The sequence below is a fragment of the Marmota flaviventris genome, chromosome 6 (genome assembly GCF_047511675.1).
Source record: "Marmota flaviventris isolate mMarFla1 chromosome 6, mMarFla1.hap1, whole genome shotgun sequence".
NCBI classification, from domain to species: domain Eukaryota; kingdom Metazoa; phylum Chordata; class Mammalia; order Rodentia; family Sciuridae; genus Marmota; species Marmota flaviventris.
The window spans coordinates 37,679,449-37,707,168 of NC_092503.1; the positions used below are offsets into that span (position 1 = coordinate 37,679,449).

Consider the following 27,720-nt stretch of genomic DNA (forward strand, 5'->3'; position numbering starts at 1 on the left):
TCCCCTAGATTTGTTTAATTGAAAATAAAAGCTAATACGATGTTTCTCACATTCTCGGGGGAAATTGAGTATTTCTATACCATGTTTGCATCATACAATAAGTTTTATTCTGAGTATCTAAACTTTAGCATGTTTCTATATTAATTTATGCACAAAGCCCACTGAATCTCTAATCTATTTTCAACTAAAAATAACATTTCCCTTTATTTATGTTATGGAAGTGTTTTTGTTTGTTTTCTTTGATTTGTTTTGCCGCTGTGACCAAAAGATTTGACAAGAACAGTTTTAGAGGATGAAAAAGTTCATTTTTGAGCTCATGATTTCAGAGGTCTCGGTTCATAGACAGCAAACCACATTGCTCTGAGCCAAAGGTGAGGGAGAACATCGTGGTAGAAGAGTGTGAAGGAGGGCTGGGGTTGTGGCTCAGTGGTAGATTGCTTGCTTCACATATGTGAGGCACTGGGTTCAATCCTCAGCACCGCATAAAAAATAAATAAAACAAAATAGACACATTTTGTCCATCTATAACTAAAAAAATATTTTTAAAAAAGAAGAGTGTGGAGGAGGAAAGCAGCTTAGGACATGGCAATCAGTGAGCTACCTCCTCTAGCCACCCAGTTAATCCATATCAGTAGTTAGAATCTCATAATTTAAACATTCTACTTCTGAAAATCCTTGCATTGTCTAATGCATGTGCTTTGGGAGGATACCTCAAATCTATAACATAGCAGAAAGCAAACATGTTTTTATAGAAATATCAGAAAATGAATATTGTTGGAATGAAAATTTTAAAAATCAATAAAATAAAATAAACAGTCAGGGCATGTAGTTCAATAGTAGAGTGCTTGCCTAGCATTGTGAAGCCCTGAGTTTGATTCCCCTAGTACCACAAAAGCATCAACAACACCACAAATTAAAATTACCTAATGATAACTACTGTAAGACATTACAATAGTTTCATGTACATTATTATATATAATGTACTATAGAATGTGATCACATGGTACATAATGAACATATGTCCAATAAATATTTATCTATAAGAATTAATGGGTGAAGAGTATTGATTATTTTGGACATTCATTTAGGCAATGTGTCATCATGACCCATTTCCAATTTTTTCCAAAGGCATTATGTAATATAATAAGAGATATATATTAGTTATTCTTAGGGTTAAATTCAATGTTTTTTAACAAAGAAATATATTTGTGAAAAAGGTGTGTCAATTTTTTTTTTTCTACTGAAGACTGAACCCAGGGGAGCTCTACCAATGAGCTAGACCCCAACCTGTTTTATTTTTTTATCTTGAGACATAGTCTCAGTAAGTTGCTGAAGGTGGCCTCAAATTTGTCATCCCCATGCCTCAGCCTCACAAATTGCTGAATCATAGGCATGCACCACTATGAATTTTTTTCAGCTCTATGAATAGGTAAAAGTAAAGCCTGCCAATTAAACAATATCCTTTAATCATAATTACATTGATAGGACTACGATAATGCTGTTTTCTATGTGTCTGATTGATAAATTATACATGTGTTTTTTTCTTATTCCAGGGCTAAATTTTAACTCTTTAAGGATGTCCCAAGAGCATCTGAAAGCCAAAGTCATAAGTTTAAAAACTAACTCACAAAAAAAGCCACAGTGAGGTTAAGTTTGAAGTTACCATAAACTATGGACTACCCATATTCTGATGATATTAATTAATATTAGCCTTTTCACAGATATATATATATATAAACTAAGGCAAAGTAAGGGATAAAAAAATTTGAAAAGCTTTCAAATCATTTATAACTGACTGTGGAACACAACCCAAACAAGGAAACAAAATGTAAAGCTGTGGTGACTCATAAGGACACTCCTTCTTCAATAAGAATAAACTTGTGATTTCTCTACAATATGAACCATATTTACATTGCTCTTCTCAGCTAGCGTTCTTTGCTTTGAACCAATGGTAAAGGATGCTGGCTACGCTGGGCAGATGAAAATGGACTGTATGGTAAGAATATGCAATAAAACAGAAGGAAAAGCTAAATAGCCAGGTTTTGAGCAGGATGATTATCCAGAAGCTCCAGATCTAGATGGCCAGTGGAACTCCCAGCTCTTGTGCTAGAGTGAGCTTTAGTTTCATAGTCAGAGAGCATCTGACTGGCCCCACTTGGGTCACATGGGAACCCCTGGCCATTGGAGGGAAGCAGATCTTGGCTGACAGCCCCACCCACCTGAAAACTTCTAACATGGATGGTGCCACTTCCAAGTGAAGAAGAAATAGTTTCTGGGCAGACAAGACAAAGAGCTGTCCACAAGAGCCACTATTTCCATAGCATTATGGCTAAACACTGGTTTAGGCAACAAGGATGTCAACATATTCAAATATCAAATTGAACTGGTCACTGATATCTGTAGTTAAAAGAAGGCACTGAATCTTAATTCATTCTGAGAATTGTCAAGCAAGAAGGAAAATAAGAAAATCTGTGAATTAAAAGAAGTGATTTACTGATAGGCCCAATAAATGGTTTCAGAGGAAGAAGATATTTTAGCTTAAATAAACAAACAATTAACCTTGATAACAAAAGTTTAAGAACTATGTTAATGACTTTAATCATCTTTCTTCTCTGCAAGCTGACATGTAACATATGTGGTACCATTTAATGTTTATATAAATCTGATCCAGGATCTCATTAAAGTACAGGTTATATAATCCCAGCTATTCAGAAATCTGAGGCAGAAGCATTGCAAGTTCAAAGTCAGCCTGGGCAACTTAATGAGACCCTCTATTGAAATAAAAAAGGCTGTAGACATAGGTCAGTGGTAGAGTGACTTCCTAGCATGCATGAGGCCTTGGGTTCAGTCCCCAGTACTAAGTAAATAAGTAAATAAATACAGGTTTCAATTTGGTAGATCTGGCATGTGGCCTGAGATTCTGAATTTCTAAAAAACTTGAGGCCATTCTGCTGATCTGGTCCACAAAGGACACTTTGAATTAAGTACTAGAGGACTGAGACTCCCTACTGTGCAGATCTGTGATTGTTCTTTTACATTAAGCCATCCTTCATTCAGCCACATATTTCTCACCAGCACATCCCGTGACAAGAGGTCACTTACCTTTTGGCAGCTATTAAAAAGTGTTGGTGGGGAAGAAGCTTGAAACCATTCAATACTAGTTTTGTTGGTTTCATTTATCCAAGTGATCTTATGTCTCTGAACACAGAAACAAACAATGCTTTTGTCCTCTGATCTGAAAGCAGACAAATAGTCTATTTTGCATTTTGAGCAGCATTCTCAAAATGCTGCTACTCAGAAATCACACTGAGCCCTTCAAAGGGGGTATTGTCATCAGAGTTGGGAGAGCTCATTTCTCAATCAAAAGGAAAAAGGAGAAACTTGAAAACTAATCTATTATATGTCTGCTGGGTAGACCCCAGGCCTTGTCCTCACTACCAATAGTGACTGGCCACATCCTGTAAGCAGGGCCAACCCAGCCACTATGGATGCAGTGACATTCTTTTATCTGTCAAAGATGTGCTGAGTGATGGAGCAGCCCCGTGAATGGGCTTTTCTCTCTGGAGAGAACTTGCCTGAAGGAGAGATGGGGAACCACACCACCCCTCTGGCATTTCACTTCTCATGGTGGACAGCTTGAGTCCAAGAGCCAGTGATAAGATAAAAGTTAAAAAGGAACAGTGGATGTCAGGTTCTGAGAGGCTGTATTTTTAGAGGCTGTAGGTAACAGAGCAGCTAACACTTAAGAGTAAACAATTCCTCAATATCTACATTTGGATTCTTGACCTAAAGTTCTGAATTTAAGAAATGTTATTAAAAATTCTGCAACCAGTCTAGGGTAGATGTACAGCATGAAGAAAGGCAGACGAAAACAGACCTGCTCTTGAAAGAGGAAAAGTTACCATGCATGCTATTGAAATACATCCTCAGGGCACTTGACAGTCCTCCTCCGGTCACTTGTACAGAATGATCAAATGTGAAGGACTTGCCATGGTTACCAGAAATAGTTCTTGACCATGTTCCCATTGATTATGATTTTTCTCCCTTCCTTTTAGATAAATATTTTCCCAGAGCTATTTTTGGACATGGCCACTTGCAGGTGCATGTCAATGGACACCTTAGAGTTTTGGAAATATAGGCACTGAGAAGAGTAAGATGAATGAGCCAGAGCCCTAATCCTAGAGAAACCTATAGTCTAGACTGCAAGCTACTGGTAGTATAGCACAGTGGTCAGAGGCATCAATCTTATCAGTCAGATGTGTGTTCAAACCCCATCTCCAACACGGCTACCATTAAACTGCTTGCATCGCTTCATCTCTAAATTTCAGTTCCTTCATCTCTACAATAGATACAAGGATTCTAAAGGCATAAAATAATTTTTAGAGAATCAGCTGGGTGTGGTGGTGCACACCTGTAATCTCAGTCATGCTGATGGCTTAGACAGGAAAATGCAAGTTCAAGGACAGCCCAGGCAACTTAGCAAGATCCTGTCTTGAAATTAAAAGGGGGTGGGGCATGCTGGGGATGTAGCTCAGTGGTAGACTACCCCTGGGTTCAATCCCCAGTACTACCAAAAAAGAACCACAAAAAAATTACAAAAATTAAACATTACATAAAAGGCACAATGCCACATATTCAGTATATACTAGTAATTATTATTCCAAGTATTGCAACTAATTGAATCCCCTCACTCCCAGTCTCTGCCAATAATCGCTTTTCTTACCATTCATATTTTTATTCTGTTCATGAAAGCTCTCACAGATATTTTCTTTTAGCTAAATGATACCAGCTCTGTAATGTTTTGGTAAGGTAAGGAGGAATGCCCTGAATAGTGTGATTTGCTCTTGGCTTGCAATTCCTCTAAGATCCTTCTGGGATCTAAAATCTTAGAAGTGGATAGAAATATAAAAATTCAGTAACTTAGCCAACCTACCCTCGAGTTGTTACCTGTTCATCTTTGACCATCAACAGGGAGACAGAATGTGCCAATAAAGAGAGCAAAGGTATACGGAGCTTGTTCATTCTATGATTCATTCTCCAAAGGAGTATAAGAATAAATTCAAGATCCAAGACCTGTCTGAGGTACAGTAACAAAACCCAGAGAACTCAGTCATCTCCACGGGCTCTATCTTTTTGAAATACTACTGTGAAGACAGGGTTGCCTTGCTAAGCCCCTCAATTTTTGCCTGCCCTTTAGCAAAGATGCTCTAGTAGAAAGACTCTCAAGACAGCCAAGGTAAAAGGGAGGTAATCTGTTAGGCCATTAGGTCCTGACCTAGGACCTTTGAGTTGCACTGCTGTCAAAACACTAAAACCTTCTCCCATGCAGAGAGTGGCTTTGACTAACTTAAGTTAATGTTGTAGCTGACACACTTTCTGTATTTTCCCTAAGACTAACTGCTGCCTGGGCATTTTAAAGTAATTAGACCAAACCCATTACCAAGTTCCTGGTGTCATTGAGCTTTAAGCCTGTTTAGTTCACTGGATGAATTCTCCTAGAGTTACAATATTCAGAGCTCTGATTTATATTCAGTACTCACCAAAAAGCCACAAGTTCCTTCCAGGCCTTGAGGCATACTAAGCTTAATCTCGAGATTCTTAAATAGAGCAACTCATAGAATCAGTGCTTTCCTGCAACCAGACAGTCCAACATAATTCACCAAAAAACACTCTTCAAAAAGTATCTGACTTTTTCCTAACACAGAAGATAAGTACTTCAAAGATTACCTTCAAAGATTACCTACAAAGATATAAACATTCAATTCCTGGCATCAGAAAGTCAGAAATTCAGGGTAACCATAGACAATATCAGACAACACAATTATCTATCATCTTTGCTTCTTGCCACAGAGGACTGATGGAGAAGGAGGAAGGAGAGAAGAGAGTCACAAACGCCTCCAAACCTTGGACATTCTTTCAGGAATCCTGGGGCTGGGCTTATACTGCTTCATATAGTAAAAACAATGCACAAAATAAACTTATGATTTATTGACTCTCAGAAAACAAAATAAGTCACTTAAAAAGGAAGACAACTATGGATGGCACAAGCTTCAGATTCCTTTGATAAAATTGCACCAGAATTCACAGAAGAGCACCAGTCTCTTCCGTAATTACTGCACCATGCAAGACTAAATGAGCCAGACCCAGAGTTCCTATCTCACTAGGGCCAGGTGGAGGCATGCAGATGTAAGAGCCTGTGTTATCTCCGTCCCCTGCTTCCTATCTTCTGTGGATAAACAAAGGCTCCAGCCCCTGGCTATCAGGCCAGTTCCCTTCACACGTGCACAATTAACTGCACATTGGGGTCTGCATTCCTTCCCCAAGTACAACTTCCTCTGAAGTAAATGACAAGCTTTGCCTCAAGGACAACTGGGGACATGGATCCTGGAGCCCATTGACTGTCTATATTTTCTCCCAACTCACATGCCTTGACCATATCTATACTCAGTTGGAAACTATTCCGTAAACCAGAAAAGAATCAAGCAGACACAACACAAGCCTCTACTGCCCCCATAGGTGGTAGACCAGGTAGCTAAAAAAGGCCCAGAATTCTTTGCAGGTAGGCTCCTAACAGGGAACCACTTCTGGCTGTATGATTCCAGAGTTCAAGAGAGGACACGAAAACCAACAGGAAATAAATCCATGTTCTATGCTTCCTTCCCAATTGAACCAATATCCTCTAGATATCTCTGAAGTGGAAGCTTTGGAATCAAATGAAAGGGCTTCTTGGCCAAACTTGTGAATGATTCAACCCTGTGACTGAATGATTTAACTTTATTCTCTGGGGTTTCTCTTCCCTGTCTTTATAACCCTTTAGTAACAACTCTTTAAAATGTATTCATCCACGTCATCTCAACAGACTCTTAGTCCAGCTGGGCACCAGTGGCGCACACCTGTAATCCCAGTGACTTGGGAGGTTGAGGTAGAATTGCAAGTTCAAGAAAAACTGCAGCAACCTAACGAGATGCTGTCTCAAAATAAAAAAAGGTTGGTAGAGCACTCCTGATTTGAATTCCCAGCGTGGTGGGGTGAGCAGGGGATGACAAAACAGATTCTTATTCCAAAGCAGAAAGCTAAAGAAAGCTTATTTTGATGTTAGGAATAAGAAATAAGACAGATGAGTTCGGAGCTGCCCTTCTAGGATTAGATGGCTGGTTCTTCGTTCTTGCTCTTGCTCTACGTGAGTATTGCAATTACAGCTTCACATTTGGACTGTGTATTATTTGGCATTTAGTTAAGCCATCTATGAGAATGGTTGTCTCAAGACATGGAGCTGGGTGGCCAAGGGAGGGGAAAGGGAGAGAGGGAAACTTTTTTTTTTAATCTGGAGCATACTTTTGAACTACTTTGAATTTTTAACATGCAAATTTATTGCCTGATCAAAATTTTTAAATTAAAAATTTCAAACAGACTATAGAACTTTATAGAACACAGAGGAAGCATGAAAAAGATGGCTGTAGAATTTTATGGGAGGAAATATGAATGAACATTTAAAGAAAATGGTTTGGGTGTAAAAAGAAATAGTGTATACTAAAGGAGAAAAATTTTCAATTCATTTAAGATTGAATGTAGCACCCCACCTATCCTCCACCACTCCCAGCTCACTATACCTCATCCAGAGAACAGTATATGGAAGATGACATAGTCTTGCTTTTTGTTTTTGCTTGTTTAAGTGCCAGCTTGGAACTCGGAGTACAATATTTCACAATTGAACGAAAATTAGTTTAGTCAAAGACTATGCATAGCTTTTAAGCCTTCCATTCATTTTTGTGTCTGCATTCATTGGCAGTTTGCATATACTAGACAAGCAGTAAATGGTGAAAAGGAGGCAGGGAGGAAGAGAGGGTGACAGCTAGAGGAAAGACTGACAAGTGAGGAATGGGGGTCTCCATCCTGCCTCACTCCCATCCTCACTCGAATACAAGATGGCCCACATATGGTGACTCAGAAAAGGTTGGCTGCTCTTGCCAGGTGCCTTTAAGGAGATAGAAAGAGGCACTGGGAGTCCTAAGTCACATTTTTTCAGGGAAGACTGCGACTTGGGAGACAGCACAATGGGTCTAAAGGCAAAGCTCTGAAAGAGGCATCAAGGACCATTTTTTAACTTATGACAGATTCCTTGAGGTTGATCAGTAAAACATCCTGTATGTATATTGCTACCATTTCAAAATCACGACACTTCAACAGCTCATTTGTCTTGGAGTGGAGAAGCAGCTCCCTGAGACAGTGTTTGTGTTTTTCCTTGGAGATAAGGGCAAACACGAGCTGGCAACCCACAATCTTTATTTTCATCAGCTTGCTCTTCTACAGGCCTATACTGTCAGCTCGGTGTGAAGAGCAGAATCAATAAAAATCATCTTTCTCCCTGCAGGAGGCCAACTCTCAAGACTGTTTCTTGGCTGTGGAGCAATTATCTGTCAGTCAGGGTCAGGGAAGTTTCTGCTGCATTTATCTGAGAAAGCTCTCACACAGTATAATGGGGAACCTAGGAGGACTTTAGAGATGGAGAAATGGAGGTTCCAAGATGGTAATGCTCTGCTGAAGGCAGTCTTAAGTGTATGGCAAGCCCAACTCAGAAAAGGGTCCTTAACTGGGACCTAGAATCCAGGGTGAGTCAGTCCCTAGGGCAACGGCAGACCACAACTCCCTCTCCACAGGATATCTTAAGGGTCAAGGAAATCAAGCACTTCTACAAATGACACCATTTTGAGCCTTGACATCACCACAGGACAGGGAACCTCATAGGGTGTGAGCTTCGCCCAGGATCAAGTTCAGATTCTGTACCAAGGCATTTGAGTCCTTTATGATGTGCCTTCATGACCTCTCTGGCTTATTCTTCCTTTTCATCACACACATTTAGCTCCAGGCATACAACTACTTAAATTGTTGGCCAAATGAACTTGTCTACATGCTGTTCACTTGGCCTGAAATTCCTTTCTTCCACTTCACCCATTCACATCACCTGGTAACTTCCGCTTCTTCAATTGTTTCTTTGGATGTCTTCTCCCAGAAGTCTTCTTTGATTTAATCCTCTCCCTCTCCCAGAACTATACTTTAAAATGTAAGTTTTGTTATGATTCAGGTATGGTTTAACCAACAGATTAGAAGATAATTGCCATTGAAAAGATAGTCAGTTCCCAAGAGGAGGGGGCACACCATACACTTGGCCACACAGAGAAGCAGGCAGTGGGGCGAGAGAGGGAAAATATTGGCAATAAGATTTTGTTGCGGCTTCCATAAGAGGGAACAGGTGATACAGGGCAAGCAGATTAAGCTTTAGCTGGTTTGAATAATTTCAGCAGGTTCTGAGATGTAAGGGCTGTTCCTTGGAGCCAGATACGTGGCCCTAGAGTAATTAGGCCTGGGAAATGATGGCCCAGAGTATAAGTGTAGGCCAATGTAAGAAAAGGTAGTGTGCAGGCTTCTTCAAACTGGCTAGCTTGCATATGAAAGACAAAGTGAGTCCCTTATTATCTCCAGGAATTGGCTGGTTTTGAGAGGGGTAGTCTCTCCAGGGGCTTTGAAGCACTAGTCCAAATGACAGAACCAGGTGGTTAATAGGTGAATTATTTTGACTACCATGGGTAGTGGTCATGTGTGCCTCACCCACTCACTTGGGGCTTCCTATGGAAGGATGCACCACACTATTTTATTTTGTTTCTTGCCATCCTCAATTTCTAGACCATAAGCTCACTGAGGACGAGGAGTGTGTCTTATTCATCAATGAGAACAGGAAGAAAGCACAAAGGGATCTACCTGATAGGCTCAGGGTTCAGCCCTAGGTCCCAATACATGAGTGATACTCCCTGTTGCAGGACTGGGTCTCCTGCACCACTCCACCTGGGAGAAATGGATCCTTTCACCAAAAGCCTGATTCATGACACAGCAACACTTGTTTCTCTTCTCTGTGAGAAAAGGCTTAACATCATGAAGGGTCTTCTCTTTGGGTTCAGAAAGCCAGACTGGAAGCAAAATCAAGGTTCTGCTGTTTTCAGATTCTTGATCCACTTCTTCAAAACTAAGAAAGAAAACAAGCTAACAGATGCAAGATGAAAAACTACATTTTTATTCATTTATTTGGCTCCAAAAGATAAGAGTACTAAATTAAATGTCAAGGGACCTTATGACATTTCTGGCAGCATTTGTGTTGTGAAGCTTTTAACCAGTTTAATCCAAATTAGTAGGAGCTTCAGAGGCGGCTTTTGGCTGGCCCACAGCTGCAAAGAGGTTGTCACATACTCTGCCAAATGCATAAGGATATATAAAAAGAGGGGCAGAAGGAAACTGGGATTTTTTTTTTTGGCTTAATATCCTTTAATAAATGAAAACACAAATGAAACCCCAGATTTAATTAAAAATTTCCCCATATTCTGGCCTACCCTGTAATTTTTATGTTGCTGCCCCAAAGCTATTATGTAGTTACTTAAGTAGGAGAAAGGAAAGGGAAGTATTTTTAATTTTAAAGGATAAGGAGAGGAAAGGAACCCCATTTGAGTTTTTCCTTTTTCTGCACCCTGAGTCCAAACAGTGGTGGCCTGTGTATTTCTGTAGCAGGCTTTTCTTAGAGACAATTAACAATAGCTAATCCTTTTCACTTCTGACTCTATGATGTAACAGGCTCACTTTTACATAAATGGAGTACATTTACCCACACCGTGTAGGCGGGCGTACACCGCTCCAAAGTCAGTGCCGTACTCAGCAGTTTCATGTATGGCAGGGGAGCAGTCCCATGCCATTTAGTGATTTTAGTATAAAATTCTTGTAATAAACTTGGCCTTGCCTGATCTGGTCTCATGAGTGTTTAGTCATGTCACTCTACCACTGACCTATGGCCCTAGTCCCAGCTTTCCAGCTTCGATCGGTATCTTCCTCCATCCCAATCACTATCACCAGAGTAACAGTCAGACCAACCCTGATATGGGTCCCCCAGTGAAAATGCTGGGATAGCTCTTCCTCCACCTCTGCCCCCCATCACCAGAGGCATTTATTCCCTGAAAACCAGAGGTGTTCAAGAAAACCAAAGTCCTTCCTGCCACACCCTCTCACCACACTTTGTTCATTCCTCAGTCCACACTTGATACTCCAGCGACTGAACTGCATGTAGCTCCCCTACACACCATGCTCCTCGATGCGTTTGCTAGGCCACTGCCTCACCTATCCTTACCTTCCTTCCTCCCATGTCTTTCCCCAGCGTAACCTGGCTAACTCCTACAAAACCCAGTTCAGGGACGGTGGTATACAGGGATTTGTTTTAATCATTCATCAAACCGTTCTTATTCTCCATGCGCTTTTCTGTATGAATAACACATTTCTTGAAAAAGTTACCAAGAACCTAAAAAGATTTAAAAAAGGCAAGTCAGGCAACACCTCCTCCGGGAGCCATAACAGGCAGGCTGGGATTGCTATCTTCATGTTCCTACAAAGCCCCCTCTATCTCATTGAATTTGGTCCAATGCTAGGATTACCCATCCATCTCTCAAACACTGAGTGTCCCAAGCCTCTTCAGGGCAGTCATGATTACTTATCTTTGGAGTGCCTAGCACATTGCTTTATTCTTTATTCTTCCTCTCCTCTTCTTCACACTCTGCTAGGCACTCCAGAGTCAGAGATAAGTAATAAGTGTCCCCTAAAAGTTCATGTGTGAAACAATGCAAGAACTTTCAGAGGTGAAACAATTAGATAGAGAGTGGATTAATCCATCTAATTAGTGCATTAATCCATTCATAGGGATTATCTGGGTGGCAACTATAGACCTGTAGGGTGTGGCTGGAGGAGGTAAGTCACCAGGGGTATGAGACGGTCATACCTAGGGGGTTTATATTTTGTCTCTCATAATTGAAGTTTTCTCTCTGCTTCCTGATTGCCATGTTCTGAGCTGTTTTCCTCCTCCACAATCTTCTTCTATGATGCTCTGCCTCATTTTGGGCCCAGAGCAATGGAGTTAGCTGACTATGGACTGAAACCTCTGAAACCATGAGCCCCAAGTAAACTTTTCCTCCTCTAAGTTGTTCTTGTTAGGTCTTTTGGTCACAGCAACATAAAAGTGGACTAAAACACATATAAATGAGGACTGATTATTTGCTAAATGAATAAATAGATAAGTAATACATATTCTATCTGTCTCTACTGTTCCATTCCCATTCTTGATTTGGATTCTCACCTGGATTATTCATTTCCCTCCTGGTCTGACTCAAAACACTCTGTATCTCATTGCCAGAATTTCTTTCTCTTCGTCTCCTCTTCTCCTCCTTCCTCTTCTTATTTTTATTAATTGTGGTACTAGGAACTGAATCCAGAAGTGCTTCACTGCTGAGTTACATCCCCCAGCCTTTTTATGTATGTATTGATTTTTTTTTTTTTTTTTTTTTGAGACAGGATCTCACTAAATTGGTCAGACTGGCCTTGGACTTGTAATCCTCCTGCTCCAGCCTCCTTAGTCTCTGGGATTATAGGTGTGCACCACCACAGCTGGTTAGTGTCATCTTTTTAAAACATCACTCTTTATTCTCAAATCTGCAGTCCTACATCCTCTTTTTGTTGACTACAGTTGATAATACAAATTCCTTGGATTGGCATTCAAGGTCCTTCATAATTTGATCCCAGTCTACATTTTCCACATTCTTTCCCACCATCACATACATAATATCTTTCTCTGTGGTTAGTCTGGTGTACATTACCTCCTAACTCATATTCCCACACCTGAACTGTCCTCACAACTAGTAGCACACACACTTAATCTGGAATGTGCTTTTTTTTCCTTTTCACCACCAAACAGAATTATTTTAATTCTTAAAAGAATTAATTTACTTTCTAATGGTCTAGAATAAGCATCATATCTGTGAAATCTTTATTAAATTACCTGCTCTCCAGAAAATCTCCTCCTTCCAAACTCCACTGATGCTTCTACTGCTTCCTAATCCATTCTGCCTTGTTTTGGGGCATAGGTCTCATCTCCACAAACAGACTGCAAATTCATTTGGATTACTTGAACCCATGTGTGGAACTCCTTTGTGGAGCAACCAATCACCAATAGAGAAGCCTTAGAACATTATTAGAGTAATACATATAACCAATTCAGAGGAACAACAGTTGCAACTAAAATAAAATAGAAGAAAAAAACTTTTTAATTTTTCTATTTTTTATTTGTTCTAATTAGTTATACATGACAGTAGAATGAATTCTGATTCATTGTACACAGATGGAGCACAACTTTTCATTTCTCTGGTTGGACATGATGTAGAGTCACACCATTCATGCAATCGTACACATGCCTAGTGTATTGATGTCCATTTCATTCCATGATCTTTAATTTTTAATACTTCTTGGAACACATAGCTAAATACAAAGAAAGAAAAAAAGATAATAAATCCACTAGACTATTGATTTATCTGCTTCAATAGAAATAATAAAAGATACCTGGTAAAGAGATCCTTTTTCATCATATTACCACAGATCCCTCTTGAGTGCTAGTTTTGGGGAAGCTTCTCAGGCTGAGTCTCAAGCTATGAATCCCAACAATTAGAAGACTTAGGTACTCGACAAAGGAAAAAATATTGCACTATTCAGAGCTAATTTTGGAGCAATGTGCTGAGCCTTTTTGAGAAGGCTTTGAAAAGGACTTCCAGAGAAAATACAGAACAAATGTAGAGCAAATTTACAAAGTTCAAAAATTCCAGAAGTCTTTGGAATGGTTGCAATCCTGGGAAGTCTATCAGATACCAAGGTTGAGTGGCTTTTGCAATAAAAGCTATAGTGCTGACATACCAAATGGTCCCAAAGGCCAACCACATGACATAAATTAGTTTCAAGGGCCAAGGTAGTGTGGCTGGAGTCAACTGATCTGACTAGAATAGCAACACTGTAATCTGAGAACGTGTCGATAGCAATGATGCACAACCAATAGCTCTGGGGGCAGGAGAGAATGTGTGAGTCGGGGGAGCCTGAAGTAATCAATCTGCCAGAAACGGGAGGGAATAACACTGAGCAGTGCGGACTCCCTTCCTGCAAGGCTACTAGGTCAACTTTCAGCAGGAGTCACAAGACTGGTACCAAATGGCAGCCTCTGTATCAGAAACACAAATCCTTTACTTTGTGTCCCATCTGTAACAGTGTGTTGCCAAGTCCAGTACAATGAGGGACCAGGCAGGTGGGGCATAGTAGCTCACTAAGGGCATGCCCTTGGGAATTATGTATCTTGTCCCTATCTCCTTGCTCTCTGCTTCTAGGCTGCCATGAGCTGAGCAGCTTTCCCCTGCCGTGATGTTCTGCCTCATCTCAGGCCCATAGGAATGGAGGTGGCCAACCATGGACTGAGTCCTCTGAAACCAAATTGAACTTTTCCTCCTCTAAGTTGTTCTTATTAGGTATTTTGGTTACTCATGTAAAGATGATTAACACAGAACCCAAAACTCCAAGGGCACATCTGGCTGGAGGCTGCCTCCAATCAGCAAAATCATCAATCATAGGAAATTCCATCTCTAAGGGAACATTACCTCATGTGGCATCTAAGATACTGGCATTATCTAAATGGGGATCTTTTTGGTTGGGAAAATCCCCTCTGGCACTTATTGAACAAAAAGTTTAAGCATATGATTGGTCAATATAGAGGGAACAATAGTACCCTGAACTGGTTCAACGGTCATACTCACAAGATCATATTAACCTTGTTTTCCTACTGTGAACCATGCCTAAGCCCCATCAGCTGAATTAGAGTGTCCTGTCCTCTTCCCCATAGGTCTGGGTAAGATGGTAAATTGGCCACCTACATCCAATAAAGCTATAAAAATTTCAGTCCCTTTCCTCCCTCAATTTCCCCAGGATTCTCATTCAGGTAGATGTGGCCTTTGATCTTCTTTTAGGACAAAGAGATTTTGGGCCCACTCCTAACAACTTCCTTAAAGAAAATGAGGTCAGGTTAAAGGAGGAGGGAGAAATGAGGGGAAACAGGGTGCCATATGCAAGGATTAATATCTCGTTTCAGTTTTGAGTAGTATGGCAGCTGCTTGCTACTGAAAAGGAGGTGCAGGGAGGGGCGGGGAGGGGAGGGGAAAGGGGAGGAGAAGGGAAGGAAAGGGGGAGGCAAAGGGAGGGGAAGGGAAGAGAAAAGAGAAGAAAAAAAAACAAATTAACAACAAAAAAATAATAATTCCAATAATTTTGGTCCAACCAAAGCAAGATCATCTGACAATATCTATTTTAACTTTGGTAACTCCTTTTCCTTTTTTTTTTTTTTTTTTTTTAAAGTTCATCTTAATCAGTAGCATCTTCCCCATTACCAAGAAATATCACCTAAGTTCTTATCTAGTTTTAACAGAAAAGGTACAGCAGTTTTCTAAGGTAGTGAGACTGACTGAAAGAATTTATCTAGAATTTTGGGGGGACATTCTCCACTAGGCCTCCTTCATCAGCACTGTAAACTCAACTTAGAGTAGTAAAAGACCAAATACTACTCAATGCCTTGCCTATTTCTTTCTACAGGGAGAGCTCCCCAAAAGGCTGCGGTTCCCTAATCATAGCAAGGACCCAGTTTTAGAGGGTAGTTACTAACATCTCTAAATGAATCTAGGGTTCGCATGATAGACAGCTAAGAGGGGCTGAATCATACAGGGCCAGCCAATATATATATATATATATATATATATATATATATATATATATATATATATATAAAATATATAAATAATACTGAACAAGTATTATATACCTTGCCTCTTTACCTCCCTAGCAAGATGGCCTAAGCTCTACCATTCACCTAGTTTCTGCCTACAGGGGTTGTGAATTTCCTTCTTCTGGTCTTACTGTAAGTTCGTGTCCCTGTTACTATTATATAAAATAAGGCAGAACTTTCTGCTTACTCAAGATATATCTCAGTACTAACTGTTCCTGTGGATGGACCTGGAGCTAACCAGCAGATTGGAAAGGAAATTCCCATCCCCAACCCATCCCAATCAGAAAAAACAGCAACACCCCAGAGGCCACTTGGGTCTCTAAAACCTTCTTTCTGATATTTGCAATGTAATCATGGCCCCAATTATTCATTAGCATGCAATAAGGTTGAAGACCATGTAAAATCAGGTTGACCCTGAAATTTGGTCAACATGTTTGCGAGCAATTCCTATGATCTTCCTTTAAATGCTGCTAATGGTCCAGAGTCTTCATCTGCTCCCAGAGAGTCCTATCTCAGTCAGCATCCTCTCCTAATTACCAAAACTGCCAAGAGAGAAGTGTTTGAGATTTTTTTCTAATACAAGCTAACAAATTGATCTGCCAGTTTCATGGGCATCAGTAGAAGACATGAGACTCCTGGGTCACATACAAAGCATTATAGCACTAATGACACAACAAGCAGCATGATTATCAGCATAATTTCATTAGTTCTTCCTAATACCCAACACCCAGAGGAGTGCCCTAGATAGGCTCAGATGGGAGCCCACACATGTGACAGGTTCCATACAAGGGAGAAACCTTGAGCTTAGAGAACTCAAATGTCTTTTATCAATGACCAGTAAGCACACCTTTTACTCTGGAGATTGTATGCACACAACCTCTGCTAGGGGAGGCGGGGTGGGAGAAAGGAAGATACTCTCTTCCAAGACAGCTTGCTCACTATAAAAACAAGCAACTGAGTGAGACCCTGCCTCTAAATAAAATACAAAATAGGCCTGGGGATGTGGGTCAGTGGTTAGTGCCCCTGAGTTCAAAACTTGGGACCCCAAAAAAACAAAAACAAAAACAAAACATCCTGAGTAGGACAGTCTAAGACACAGGGACTACAGTATCTCACTTAAAAAGACATACAGAAATGCAAGAGATTACAGAGACTTGCTTCTCCACAGGTTTACATTGTAGAAAATGCAAACAAAAACAACAAAATTTTGCTGTTTGTACTGAAAGCTCTCAGACTTATGGTGAAATACATAAGTTTACGACTTACACAAAAATATTATAGAACTCTTACAGATTTTTAGAGCTTACCAAATACCAAGTCTAACCATCTCAACCCACTTCGCCAACTTCATTAGATAAAATACTCAAGTCTGCTCTTCTTTCTTTTTTTAAATTTGACTAACTTCACACATAAGTCCACCTAATCTTCACTGCTGGATGTTAGCCAAAACAGAGTTCTTCTGATAAACCCTCAGGAGAGTCAGGGAGGCTTGATTAAAGGGGAGATTTTAAAGTCATAGATTAAAATGTCAAAGTAGATTTCTTCTGAGGCAATTCAGTCTGGCATGACAACAACATGATTATCTTAGTAAGAACTTTCAAATTCTAGAACAAAAATATACTAAGCGCATCTTAATAACCCAAGAAATAGGACTGCAGTTATGTAAGGGAAGCTGGCTTATCTTAACATTCATCTATTAAGCCCCATTTTGTTCCATGACCCAGGGTTCTTAACAGACTGCCATGACAATTAAACCTCCATCCTCCTAAGAGCCTGTCTACAATGGCCTACGAAGAAAGGGATAAGAGCCAAATTCCAGGTTGGCCTCAATTATGTCTAAATGTCAACGTGTTTTCCCACACAGTGAGACATATGAACATCCTGAAGCAGACCTCTTTTAAAGGAACAGGGTCAGGTTCCCTAGTAAGTTTTTTCACCTCAAAGGATAAACAGGAATGTGCTATCTTTCTGATTCTATGGTAAGATAGAATCACAGATATGTTTATCATTCCATTATAATTCCTTACACCCTTAGACTGTATGTTCTCAAACCACTCTGTTTTAGAGAAGATCTCAAATGTTTTAGTAAAGTACAAACACCATCAGTCTAGTGTTATTGTGTCCATGTGTATGTCCTGGATTAAGGCACTTTTTTTGTTTAGATTACAAACCACATTACTTGATAAATATCTGAGAAAAATGGGAATGGGTGAGTTGGAAATGAAAGTAAGCTTCACTTATTCTATCATTCCAATCCTTCTAAGAAAAAAGACCCCTACAAGTGTTTGGTTTTCTAAATAGTTTATAACAGAACAAAATCATATTCTTGCAAAAAAAAGAGAGCCAAGTTTCTTATTTTGGTATAATTTATTCTCTTTTGGTCAAAGAGATCAACAATAAGGTCCTCAATTTCCTTGGCAGCACCCACTGCCATTCCCACCCCTGTGCTGTGCTACATGAATGAATTCATTTATTTATGTCCTGCTTTATCTACAAAAGATTTCTTTTTTTTCTTTTTTCCCTAGAACTATTAACATCAGGTTAGTTCCACTGTGCTTTTTCAAGGGAGATTTACTAAAAAGGGATAGAAAGATCATTTTCAACAAACAAAAACTTCATTTTCAATAATGAAATATTGTGCTTTATTTCATAACTCTGGGTTAAAAAAAATGCTTCATAGTATGTCCATAATAAGATTCAGTAGTTCTAACACCAATGGACTATGGCCTTTTACCCAAGAGACAGATTTGCTTATACTGGCATGGAGGTAACACACCTTAACATCTCATTTCCTGATGTTAAAAAGGTCAAACACTTGCTTCTTTAATCTACAGTGAATATAAAACACCTTAAAAGCTATTTTCACATGCCAAACTTTCACAGCACATTTTCTACCCAAATAAACACACACAGTATAATCCATATAGTGATGTTAACTCATAATCTATTTCCTCTACCAAACCTGAAGCAAGTCTTTTTAGTATTAATTACCATTTTTCCAAAAAAAGATAGGGGATCTCAATATATGAATGAATATTCTCAAAATGGAAATTGTGGCAACATCAACTTATCTCCCAGAGCTTAAACTGTTCAACATTGCTCAATGCTTAAAGAGTTAGTCATAAGAGAATTGGTGGTAGTGAGTTAACTCAAAGCCGGGTCACCCTGGGCAGGAAGTGGCTGAGAAAATTTTAGCAGATTTTAAACTTATTTAAAATTAGTTGGCCACTTTGGCTAAACATACCCAAGACCACCTACTCTACCATTCCCTCCCAGCTCTCACAGCAAGAAAAGTACTCACCAGAATGGACAGGAAGGAGGCCCTTCTGATGAAACACCACCAAGGTAACTGTCTGGATTTTATGGCCATTTAATATATTCCAGAAACAAAATTATAGATTTTGTCATATTATAAACATTAAATAGGCCAGTCCACAGACCACCTAGGCTTTTTTCCCAGATTATACTGTAAATTCACAATGCAGGGCTATCTGAAATGCAGGCATCTTGCGAGGTGATATTCCTGCTATTAAGTGCATGAGGAGGAATACAGTGGTCACACATAAAACTAAAGCAATCCTGGGAATGAACTCCTGTAAATTATGTAGAAAGTATTAAGATCCTGATGCCAGAAAAGAAAGTCTCTCTTTTTAGAATGAGAGAGCTTGAGATCTATACAATAAAATCAGAATTGGTTGAAAGTGATCATGGTTTGTTTTTTTTTTCATTTCTGAATATCAACTTTAAAAATAATTCCACAAATTTTACTGAGTCTATTAACATTTCAGTTAAGTGAAACTGAACTTACTGATATGAAACTAAGCCTCACAATAGGAGGTTTACTTCAATTACTAATTGAAGACCTCAATTAGTATAATATTTTTTTTTTACTTTTTAAAATGTGTTATAACACAGATAATTTTTAAGAACAAAGTGACTAAAATTAATGTTGCAAATTTCCAGAACTAGTTGGACTAATTTTTTTGACAATCCAAAAAAAGGGCTAAGCTAAAATCTCATATTCCAATTGAGTCAGCTACAAAATTTCATACTTACCCCCCATATAACCTCAAAAAATTTTAAATAAGATGGTTTATAACAGAAATTCTGAAAATAAATCATCCTCAAATAGTTTTAGATTTTCCCCATTGGCCACAAATCACATCCAGAAACCCAAACAAAACAATCTCTGAAATGTCTGAGATCTGCAGCTGAAATCCAGAGCTGTGAGACGAGAAAAGGAGTATGAAGAAGATAGCCTACCCTCGCTCTCTGCTTGGACAGCACTGGTTTTTTGAGCTCCTAAGCCATGTAAGTGAATATTCTGAGTTCATAAAAGTCAGCAGTAACACTAAAATAATAATAATAACATAAATAAAAATAGGCTCTGGTTAGAGAGAGGGGATCCATTTACTGCTGCCCTGCTGAGGTACATTTGACCACCAAAGACAGGAAAGCTATTAGCATCCTGAATTAATGGGTGTAGTGGTTTTCAAACAAGATATTTCCATGATGGACACAATGTGGACTCAGCAAAGTTTCTCCTTCAAGAAAAATATAGCTTCTATTTCAAAGAGCACTGATTAGGCTTAATACCATTAGGGAACCATCAAGGATTTGTGTTGTTGTTACTGCTTTTAACCATCAGTTACTTTCTAAACCAAAAATTGAGGGTAGTTAACTTGACTGATAGTCAAGATTTAGGAATGCAGGAGCAAATCCAAGGTACAGACGAGCTTCAGATGTTCAAGGCCTTAATGCTTTGGAACCTTGTTAGGTTGTCAGGTCTAGCTTTCTTGTGGATTTTGTCAGTAAAAATTCATTTCCCTCCTGAAAAGCACTGAACACTATTTGATTTTAGAAATTATCAATACAGTTTATTGGAGCAATGTAAATCAATTACAATTAAAAACCAAACTAAACAGATTTTCCAAATGAATAAATCTTAAGCACTATTAATTGCCTATAACATATCTGGCAAATATGTTTAAAAAATTCAACAATATTAATTTTCTTTGTAAATTAACTGTAAAAAACTATAACTGTTGAGTCAATCTCCATTAGTACTTGAAAGTACAAATACAAGTCAAATAAGGTTCAAAAGACCTCATAAAACAGACTAGTCTAAAATACAAAGACAATTTTTAAACTGCTTGATTTACTTCAAAGCATTTTTATACAAAATAATAATAACCACCTTAAAATAGTACATGTTTTCTGGATTGTACACGAAAGTTCACTTCCAGATGTCTTTTCTGTCAAATATTTAATCTTTCTTCATTGTCAGAATCTTAATTTTCATTCCTGGTTGGATTTTTCTTCCTTAATAATTCTTTTTGTTACTCCACTGAAATATTTATCACGGAAGGAATTATGACCTTGATATGGCAGAAAATGATCACTTAGCAGATGTGAATACTGGTCCCGGTTCTGGTTGGTAAAAAAATCCAAAATATAAAGATGTGCAAGTTATTTCTTTAGTTTGTCTGCAACCAATGCAGTCATTTACTCTAAGCAAAATCTCACTCTGACATATATTCGCATTTCTTTATTAACTGAATGAGAAATATGCAATCATTTTTTATCTGGATTATGCTTGGTTATTCAAAGTGTTTTCACTTACTTCATCTCATTTAATCTTCACAATACTCTGCACAGAGGACAAACTCTTTAATTACCCAGAGAGGACAAAGAGACTTATTCCAGTTTTCACAGTCAGAACTACAACTTTCTTCTGATTCTTAGTTCAGTATACACTGAAATCATCTGTAGGTATGGATAAGAATGAACAAACCAAGAAGCTTCTACTCAAGAGAAAGGTATGTACCAGAAGATTACTGAATGCGTATGATGTCATATAAAACTCTCGAGGGCTATGCTCGTATTCAGTATGAAATAAAGGATCCTCAGTACAGCAGATGAAGATTCAGGCTAAACAAGAAATTTCTGCACTTTTAGACTTCACATATAAGTAAAGGCTAATGATCACTGGAAATATCAATCTAGGTTTTAGAATATCAAACATATTTTGGCAGAGAAAATGGGGACAGGAAGACTGGCATGAAACATTGAATCTCACACAATTTCACAAACCATTACAACCCTGTCGGGGGAAAAATCTAATTAGAAATAAAATATTATTTCTCATGTACTTCTGAAAATTCATATTGAATATGCATATACTAATGTAATTTTGAGAAAAGATGTGAGGACTCAATGATAAAACATGATGCCTAATTTTCTATCCTGATTTCAGTATCAAACAGGTAGCTAAAAATAACATCTGAAATATGAGTCCTCAAAATGTTTTTGAATTTTTGCACATTCCTCTGTGAAATAATTTCATCCTTCCCTTCATATCTAAATTAAAAAAAAAAAAAACAATGTTGAGCCAAAACAATGATTCATTTGTTCAGAAACTATTTTTACAACACATATTTTTTTTAAATCACATAGAAATTATTAAACATTCCCAGATGTCTTGGTTCATCAAAAATAAACAGGTGGCTATTTAAATTTAAAGGCACTAAGTATGTTATAACAACAACTGCTACAAGCACATGAAAACATGCCACTGGTTACTAACTTCAGTCTATACAAAAGAAATCAATAAATTTTATGTAGTCAACCTGTAGGCATATAACTAAAGAATACCAAATGAAAGTACAGTTTACTAATTATTTATTATGGACCCAAAACTATACTAAATGCTTTTTATGCACTATCTGACCAAATTTGTCAGCTCTAGATGATATGTACACAATCATCACCATTTTGCTGATGAGAAATTATTTAAGAGTCTAGACCCAAGATAATATAGCTGATAAGTGGTAGAGCTCAGCTTTGAGAACAGTTCTGTTTGATTCCAGAGATTATATGCTTAACTACAATTTAATGAGGAATAAACAGGTGATGAAGTAGCTTAGCTGACTACCAAGAAAAACATGGGAGGATTAGGTGAACTCCAGATAGGGCAAAGGGTGGGAGGGGAAGGAAGGGGGTATGGGGGTAGGAAAGACAGTGAAATGAGATGGACATCACTACCTTAAGTACATGTATGAAGACATGAATGGTGTGAATATACTTTGTGTACAACCAGAGATATGAAAAATTGTGCTCTACATGTGTAATGTGAATTGTAATGCATTCCGCTGTCATATATAACAAATCAGAATAAAAAAAAGAACAGAATTAAATCTGAAGTATTATTAACTTCATTCCATTAACTAACAGAACATATTTCAAGGAGATACAAGGAGCCACAGGAATGCTCAGGGATATTATTACCCTAGAAGTACAGCTGACTCTGCAGGTCCATATCTCAGGACTGTATTCAGGACAACAGTAGTAGAAAACAATGTTCCAGCATCTATCAACTTGCTCGTTTTATCAAAGTCTGACTGAAGGAAAGGAAGTGATATGCCATCAACTGCTCCACCAGGTATTCTAAATTCTGTTCTTATGTCAAATAGGATCACTGGAAAACTCGGCCACTCTGTGAGCTACATCTGCTTAATCCAGTAGAAAGGTTTTTCCTTGGTTATATATTTAAGTTCATGCTCAGATGCCACTATCTCCATCTTCTCACAGTTCTCTGCTTCATTCTCTACCCTGTCATCACAATCAGAAACCTGGATCAAATTCCTCTTTCTCTTCACCCCAATTTTGGTCCATCCTAAAACCTTAGCTTCTATATCCTAAATATCTCCAATCCACTTGTCTCCACCCAGAATCCCTGTACTCTAGTTTAGGCCTTCCTCATCTCTCCTCTTTTTTCTCTAATTGGCCAGTTATCCTGCCTTCAGTGGCTCCTTCTTCAGTCTGTTTGCCACACTGAGATCAAACCCAATTTATTAAAGCACAAATATAATATGCTACCCCTTGGTGAAAATCCAAACTTAGTTCACATTTTCCCCAACCCTCAGGCTTTCCCCTAACATTTGGCTGTTAGATTCAATTACACATCAGTTTGCTGAATGACATCTCACTCAATGGCCTTTCCTGTACAAGAGGAACTAGAACAGCGAGGCAACCAAGTCCCTCCCAGCTGTGTCCTACAGTCCTCTGTTCTCCCCAAGGCTCCAATAGGCCATGCAAGATCACCTCCTGCTCAAAATACACTGTAGATGATTGATTCCATGGAATATCCTAGAGCTACAGGAGTGAAGATGAGGTAGGACAGAATCATGAGGCTCTGGGGGAATGATACAGCTCAAGTACTGACTTAGGCTGCTGGTATGCACCTCCCCAGAAGGAAGCAAGGGGACAAAAGCCAAAGCACAATTAAAGACAGTCTTCCTTCGTGGACTAAAGAGAGAACTTGGTAAAATTGCTTATCTTTGAGATGAAGGAGAGAAATAGGGCAAACAACAATAAAGAACATGGAATATAAAAGATCAGAATCAGAGCCAGGAAATGAACAAATAGAAACCTAAAAAATCCCCAAATAACAAAGCCTATGCTAATGATTATCAAGGCAACATTATACACACACACACACACACACACACACATATATATATATATATATATATATATATATATCTCCCAAGGTTAACTTAGAATACAGCAAAAGCAAAATAACACCTTAATAGACTATGTGTTTTGTTCAGTGCCCCAGAGACACAGTGGCAAAGACACATGTGCTACTAGAAAAGACAGGGCAGACCATTAACCTTAGAACTTCTGGGAGGAAATCTTACTTGCTCTCTCTCCCTTTCTCTCTCAGGTAGTACAGAGTATCAGAGTGAATATCTGGGTCCTGTGCTAGAATGTCATTCTCTACAAGACCCACTGCCCCTAGTGTGAAGCAGGACATTCATAAAGAAACTCCTGTACAATCCAAAGGCTCCAAATCCCTTGTTCAGCCAAGGATCTGCCAGGAACCAGTCTATTATCTAGAAGCATAAGTCCTGTTTCCCAATAAGCCAAATACTCTAGGGACTTTGGCTATTATTGCCATCTGGGAAGAAAAGCTACGGTTCATAAAATGTTCCTTATGAAATGTTTAGTGTATATTTGGTTTCACACGTATCATCACATACATACTATTGCACACATAAATATCATATACCTATTACCAATACACATTCAAATATACCCAGGCCATATGAAATATATATTCGATGATGCATATAGTATACTATATTTCATATGGCCTGGGTATATTCTGAATGTGCATTGCTACCTCAATGCTGGAGGGAACAGCAAACTCAATTTGTTCTCTTGTTTCTCTTCCTGTCTTTCATCCTATCTTTAGCCCTTTGACCAAGGCTCACACTTAAGATGATGATATTCAACTCCACATATCTTTCATCACCTTTTCAAGACTTTTCTCTATTCACATTCCCTGCCCATCTCCACTAGGAATGTCTGCATTTTTTTTTGTTGTTGTTGTTGTTGTTCAATTCAGTATCTCCAAGGCAAAAGTGTTTACTTAAATGGAGAAGAGCATCCTCAAGCAATGTAATCTTTTATGTCCTTCCTTCATTCAAGTTGGTCCCAGTATTTGACTTTCTCTAACATTTCCAAATTTGTCTATCACTATTATCAATCATAGTATCATCTATGTACCATAGAGCCTGAGTTCTACCCATTTTTAGTAAACAAGATATGTTTGATATAAAATAAAAACACACATGGAATTAGGAAATGCCACAAAAGGAAACTATGGTGATGAAAGATTAAAGATCATCTTCCCCAAATTTCTTAACTATTGGTAGTAATCAAGAATAAGTGAATAAAATATCAATACTGTTGTTTATACTATTTTATCATCCTTTAACCTGAAATCAATAGTTTTTGCAGGAAAATCTGTACTACCCACAAATGGCTACATAATGGGAATATGCAGCTTTCAGACTTCTCATTTATCCTCGTAAGACAACCAGCAATTGCAAATATTGTAAGAAATATACAAGTTCTGATTCAAGGAATGAACTAATATATATATATATATATATATATATATATATATATATATATATATATATATATTTGCTACAGCTACGTATTTTATATACATTGATTATTAATTTTCTGTATCTCTTCATAACATTTTATCTTCTACATTTTGTAGATAGGGAAATGGAGACTGAGGACTTTTAAAGAATCTGCCACAGGTCACATAGCTAGTAAGCAGCATTGCTAGAAGTGTGGCCTAAATCAGACTTCAAAAGCTCATGCATTTTTTCACTACATTTTTCTTTTCTTTTCTTTTTTAGCAGAAACTACATCAAAACGATGGCTAAAGAGTTAATTTCCCACATGCTAGATTAGTGGGTCGTTCAAAATGAAGTTTGACATTTAGAGGACATTCCTCACTGAACAGCAACATTATGGTAGCACGTCCTTCAGATCTAAACTTTTAGACAGAACTCCTTTAACCACTGTCCCACCCAACCAATTTCCTGTCCTATCAGTACGACTAATTCTAAACATAAACCACTCTAGGAATCCTAACACACTTGCCAAAGAAACCAAAGGAAGCCTCACAAAACGCTTGATCACTTTTATGTGTACACCACCCTCTGCTGGCTGAAGTAGATAAATTCTTCTTTGTAAGATTTTTCTAATGTGGACTAAAATAAGTTTACAGCAGAGTAGACCATACATCTAACAGAAGCACTGTTTGCTTATCTTGACTGCTATAAACTTATTTCACTCTTTGCAAATTTTGACTGCTATAAACAACCAGAGTCACAGCTCCCACATGAGCAGTATGGCCTATTCCCTTAGCATTTATTTATAACATTTCATGTTTAAAGAATGATGCAGAAATATACAAATACATATTTAACTCAGTGATTCTATAGCATATCACTCATCTGTATTCAACCTAGAATTACAGTCATTCCCCAGAACATGAAAGAAAAAAATGCATGAACTAGTCTGTATTTAGGTTAATCCTTTGTTTTTACAACTAACTCTACGTCAAAAACATAACATTAAAAAGAATTTAAAAGACACCCAAAAGATTGTACTTTAGTCACTTATAATATACAAATTTTAATCTAAAAGAAACAAAAGTATGTTCTGTAGTACCTTCTGTAGTACCTTCGAAACTGACACTGAACTAAAAACACTTTGGATTATATACAATAATATTTTTCTATGCGTTTCTCAAACTGAGTATCATTAACTGCTCAGACTATAAAGAAAGTAGATTCTTCATGGAGAACTCCAGTGAAGTAGAACTATCTTTCTAGTTACTGCCTCCTCTCAGAAACTTGCCATTCTCTTGTATCACCTTCTCCTCAAATAAATGAATAAAAGAACGTGTTAGGTTTTCCAACTGTCAATTCAGCTGCGGTTGTGGTTTGCCTCAGGTGAGAAATGAATCCTGGGTAGACCACAGGATTAAAATGGTTCTGCCCCACTGATTTTTGAAGAATAATGTCAGGGTAATGATAAAATTCACTGCATTTCAAACAGGAAATATCTGGATAATCATAACTACCTGTTCCTAGTCTTTCTTCAAATAGATGACTTAAATACTGCTGAATAAGATTGTTTTTATTCTAGAAGAATGCAAAATAATCACTGAACAGTTACTATTCATTCCATAAATATTTATTTAGTGGTACACTAAAGTGTCAAGGTTTGTAAGTTTACAGAGCGTATACACTGATGGGAAAGACAGACATTAAGCAACAAACATCCAAACATGCATTCAGAAACTAATTGCACACTGGGATGAAAAGGGTATTATTTGGGAGCAGTGGCCAGGAAGGGACAGGAAAGGCTTCCTAAAAAAAGTGACATTTATCTGAGACCTAAATGATAAATTAAACTTACTTACAGAAAGGGAAAATATTCAGGGAGATGAATCATAATCTAAAATACTCTGAAAGAGATGAGTCCATTCTGGGAACTGAAAGGTGGCTCATGTGGTTTAGGCTCGATGCTCAAAAAGGAAGGAGGTACAAAAATGAAATTGGAGACAGAACAGAGTAGCCTGGAGATTAGATGAAGAATCTGGAATTAAATTCTAAACTTCACAGAAAGTCATTGATAAGATTTAAGCAGAGGAATTTCATTATCTACTTACATTC

At 38.2% G+C, this 27,720-nt stretch overlaps 1 protein-coding gene across 8 annotated transcripts in view; it reads right to left on the reverse strand.

Annotated features, from left to right (window-relative positions):
* Trmt11 (tRNA methyltransferase 11 homolog) overlaps positions 1 to 27,720 on the reverse strand; it is a 131,238-nt gene that overhangs the window by 59,669 nt on the left and 43,849 nt on the right. For 2 of the 8 annotated variants that reach the window (XM_071613052.1, XM_071613051.1), the window contains exon 12: positions 18,060 to 21,097. The exons of 1 other annotated variant lie outside the window; for it this stretch is intronic. In XM_071613052.1, the coding sequence (XP_071469153.1) occupies positions 20,966 to 21,097 (132 nt within the window). In that variant the 3' untranslated portion in view covers positions 18,060 to 20,965. Of the gene's footprint in view, positions 1 to 13,151; positions 13,336 to 18,056; positions 21,098 to 27,720 lie in introns of those variants that run through there. 5 more of the 8 variants (XM_071613054.1, XM_071613055.1, XM_071613053.1 and 2 more) reach the window with 4 other exon arrangements.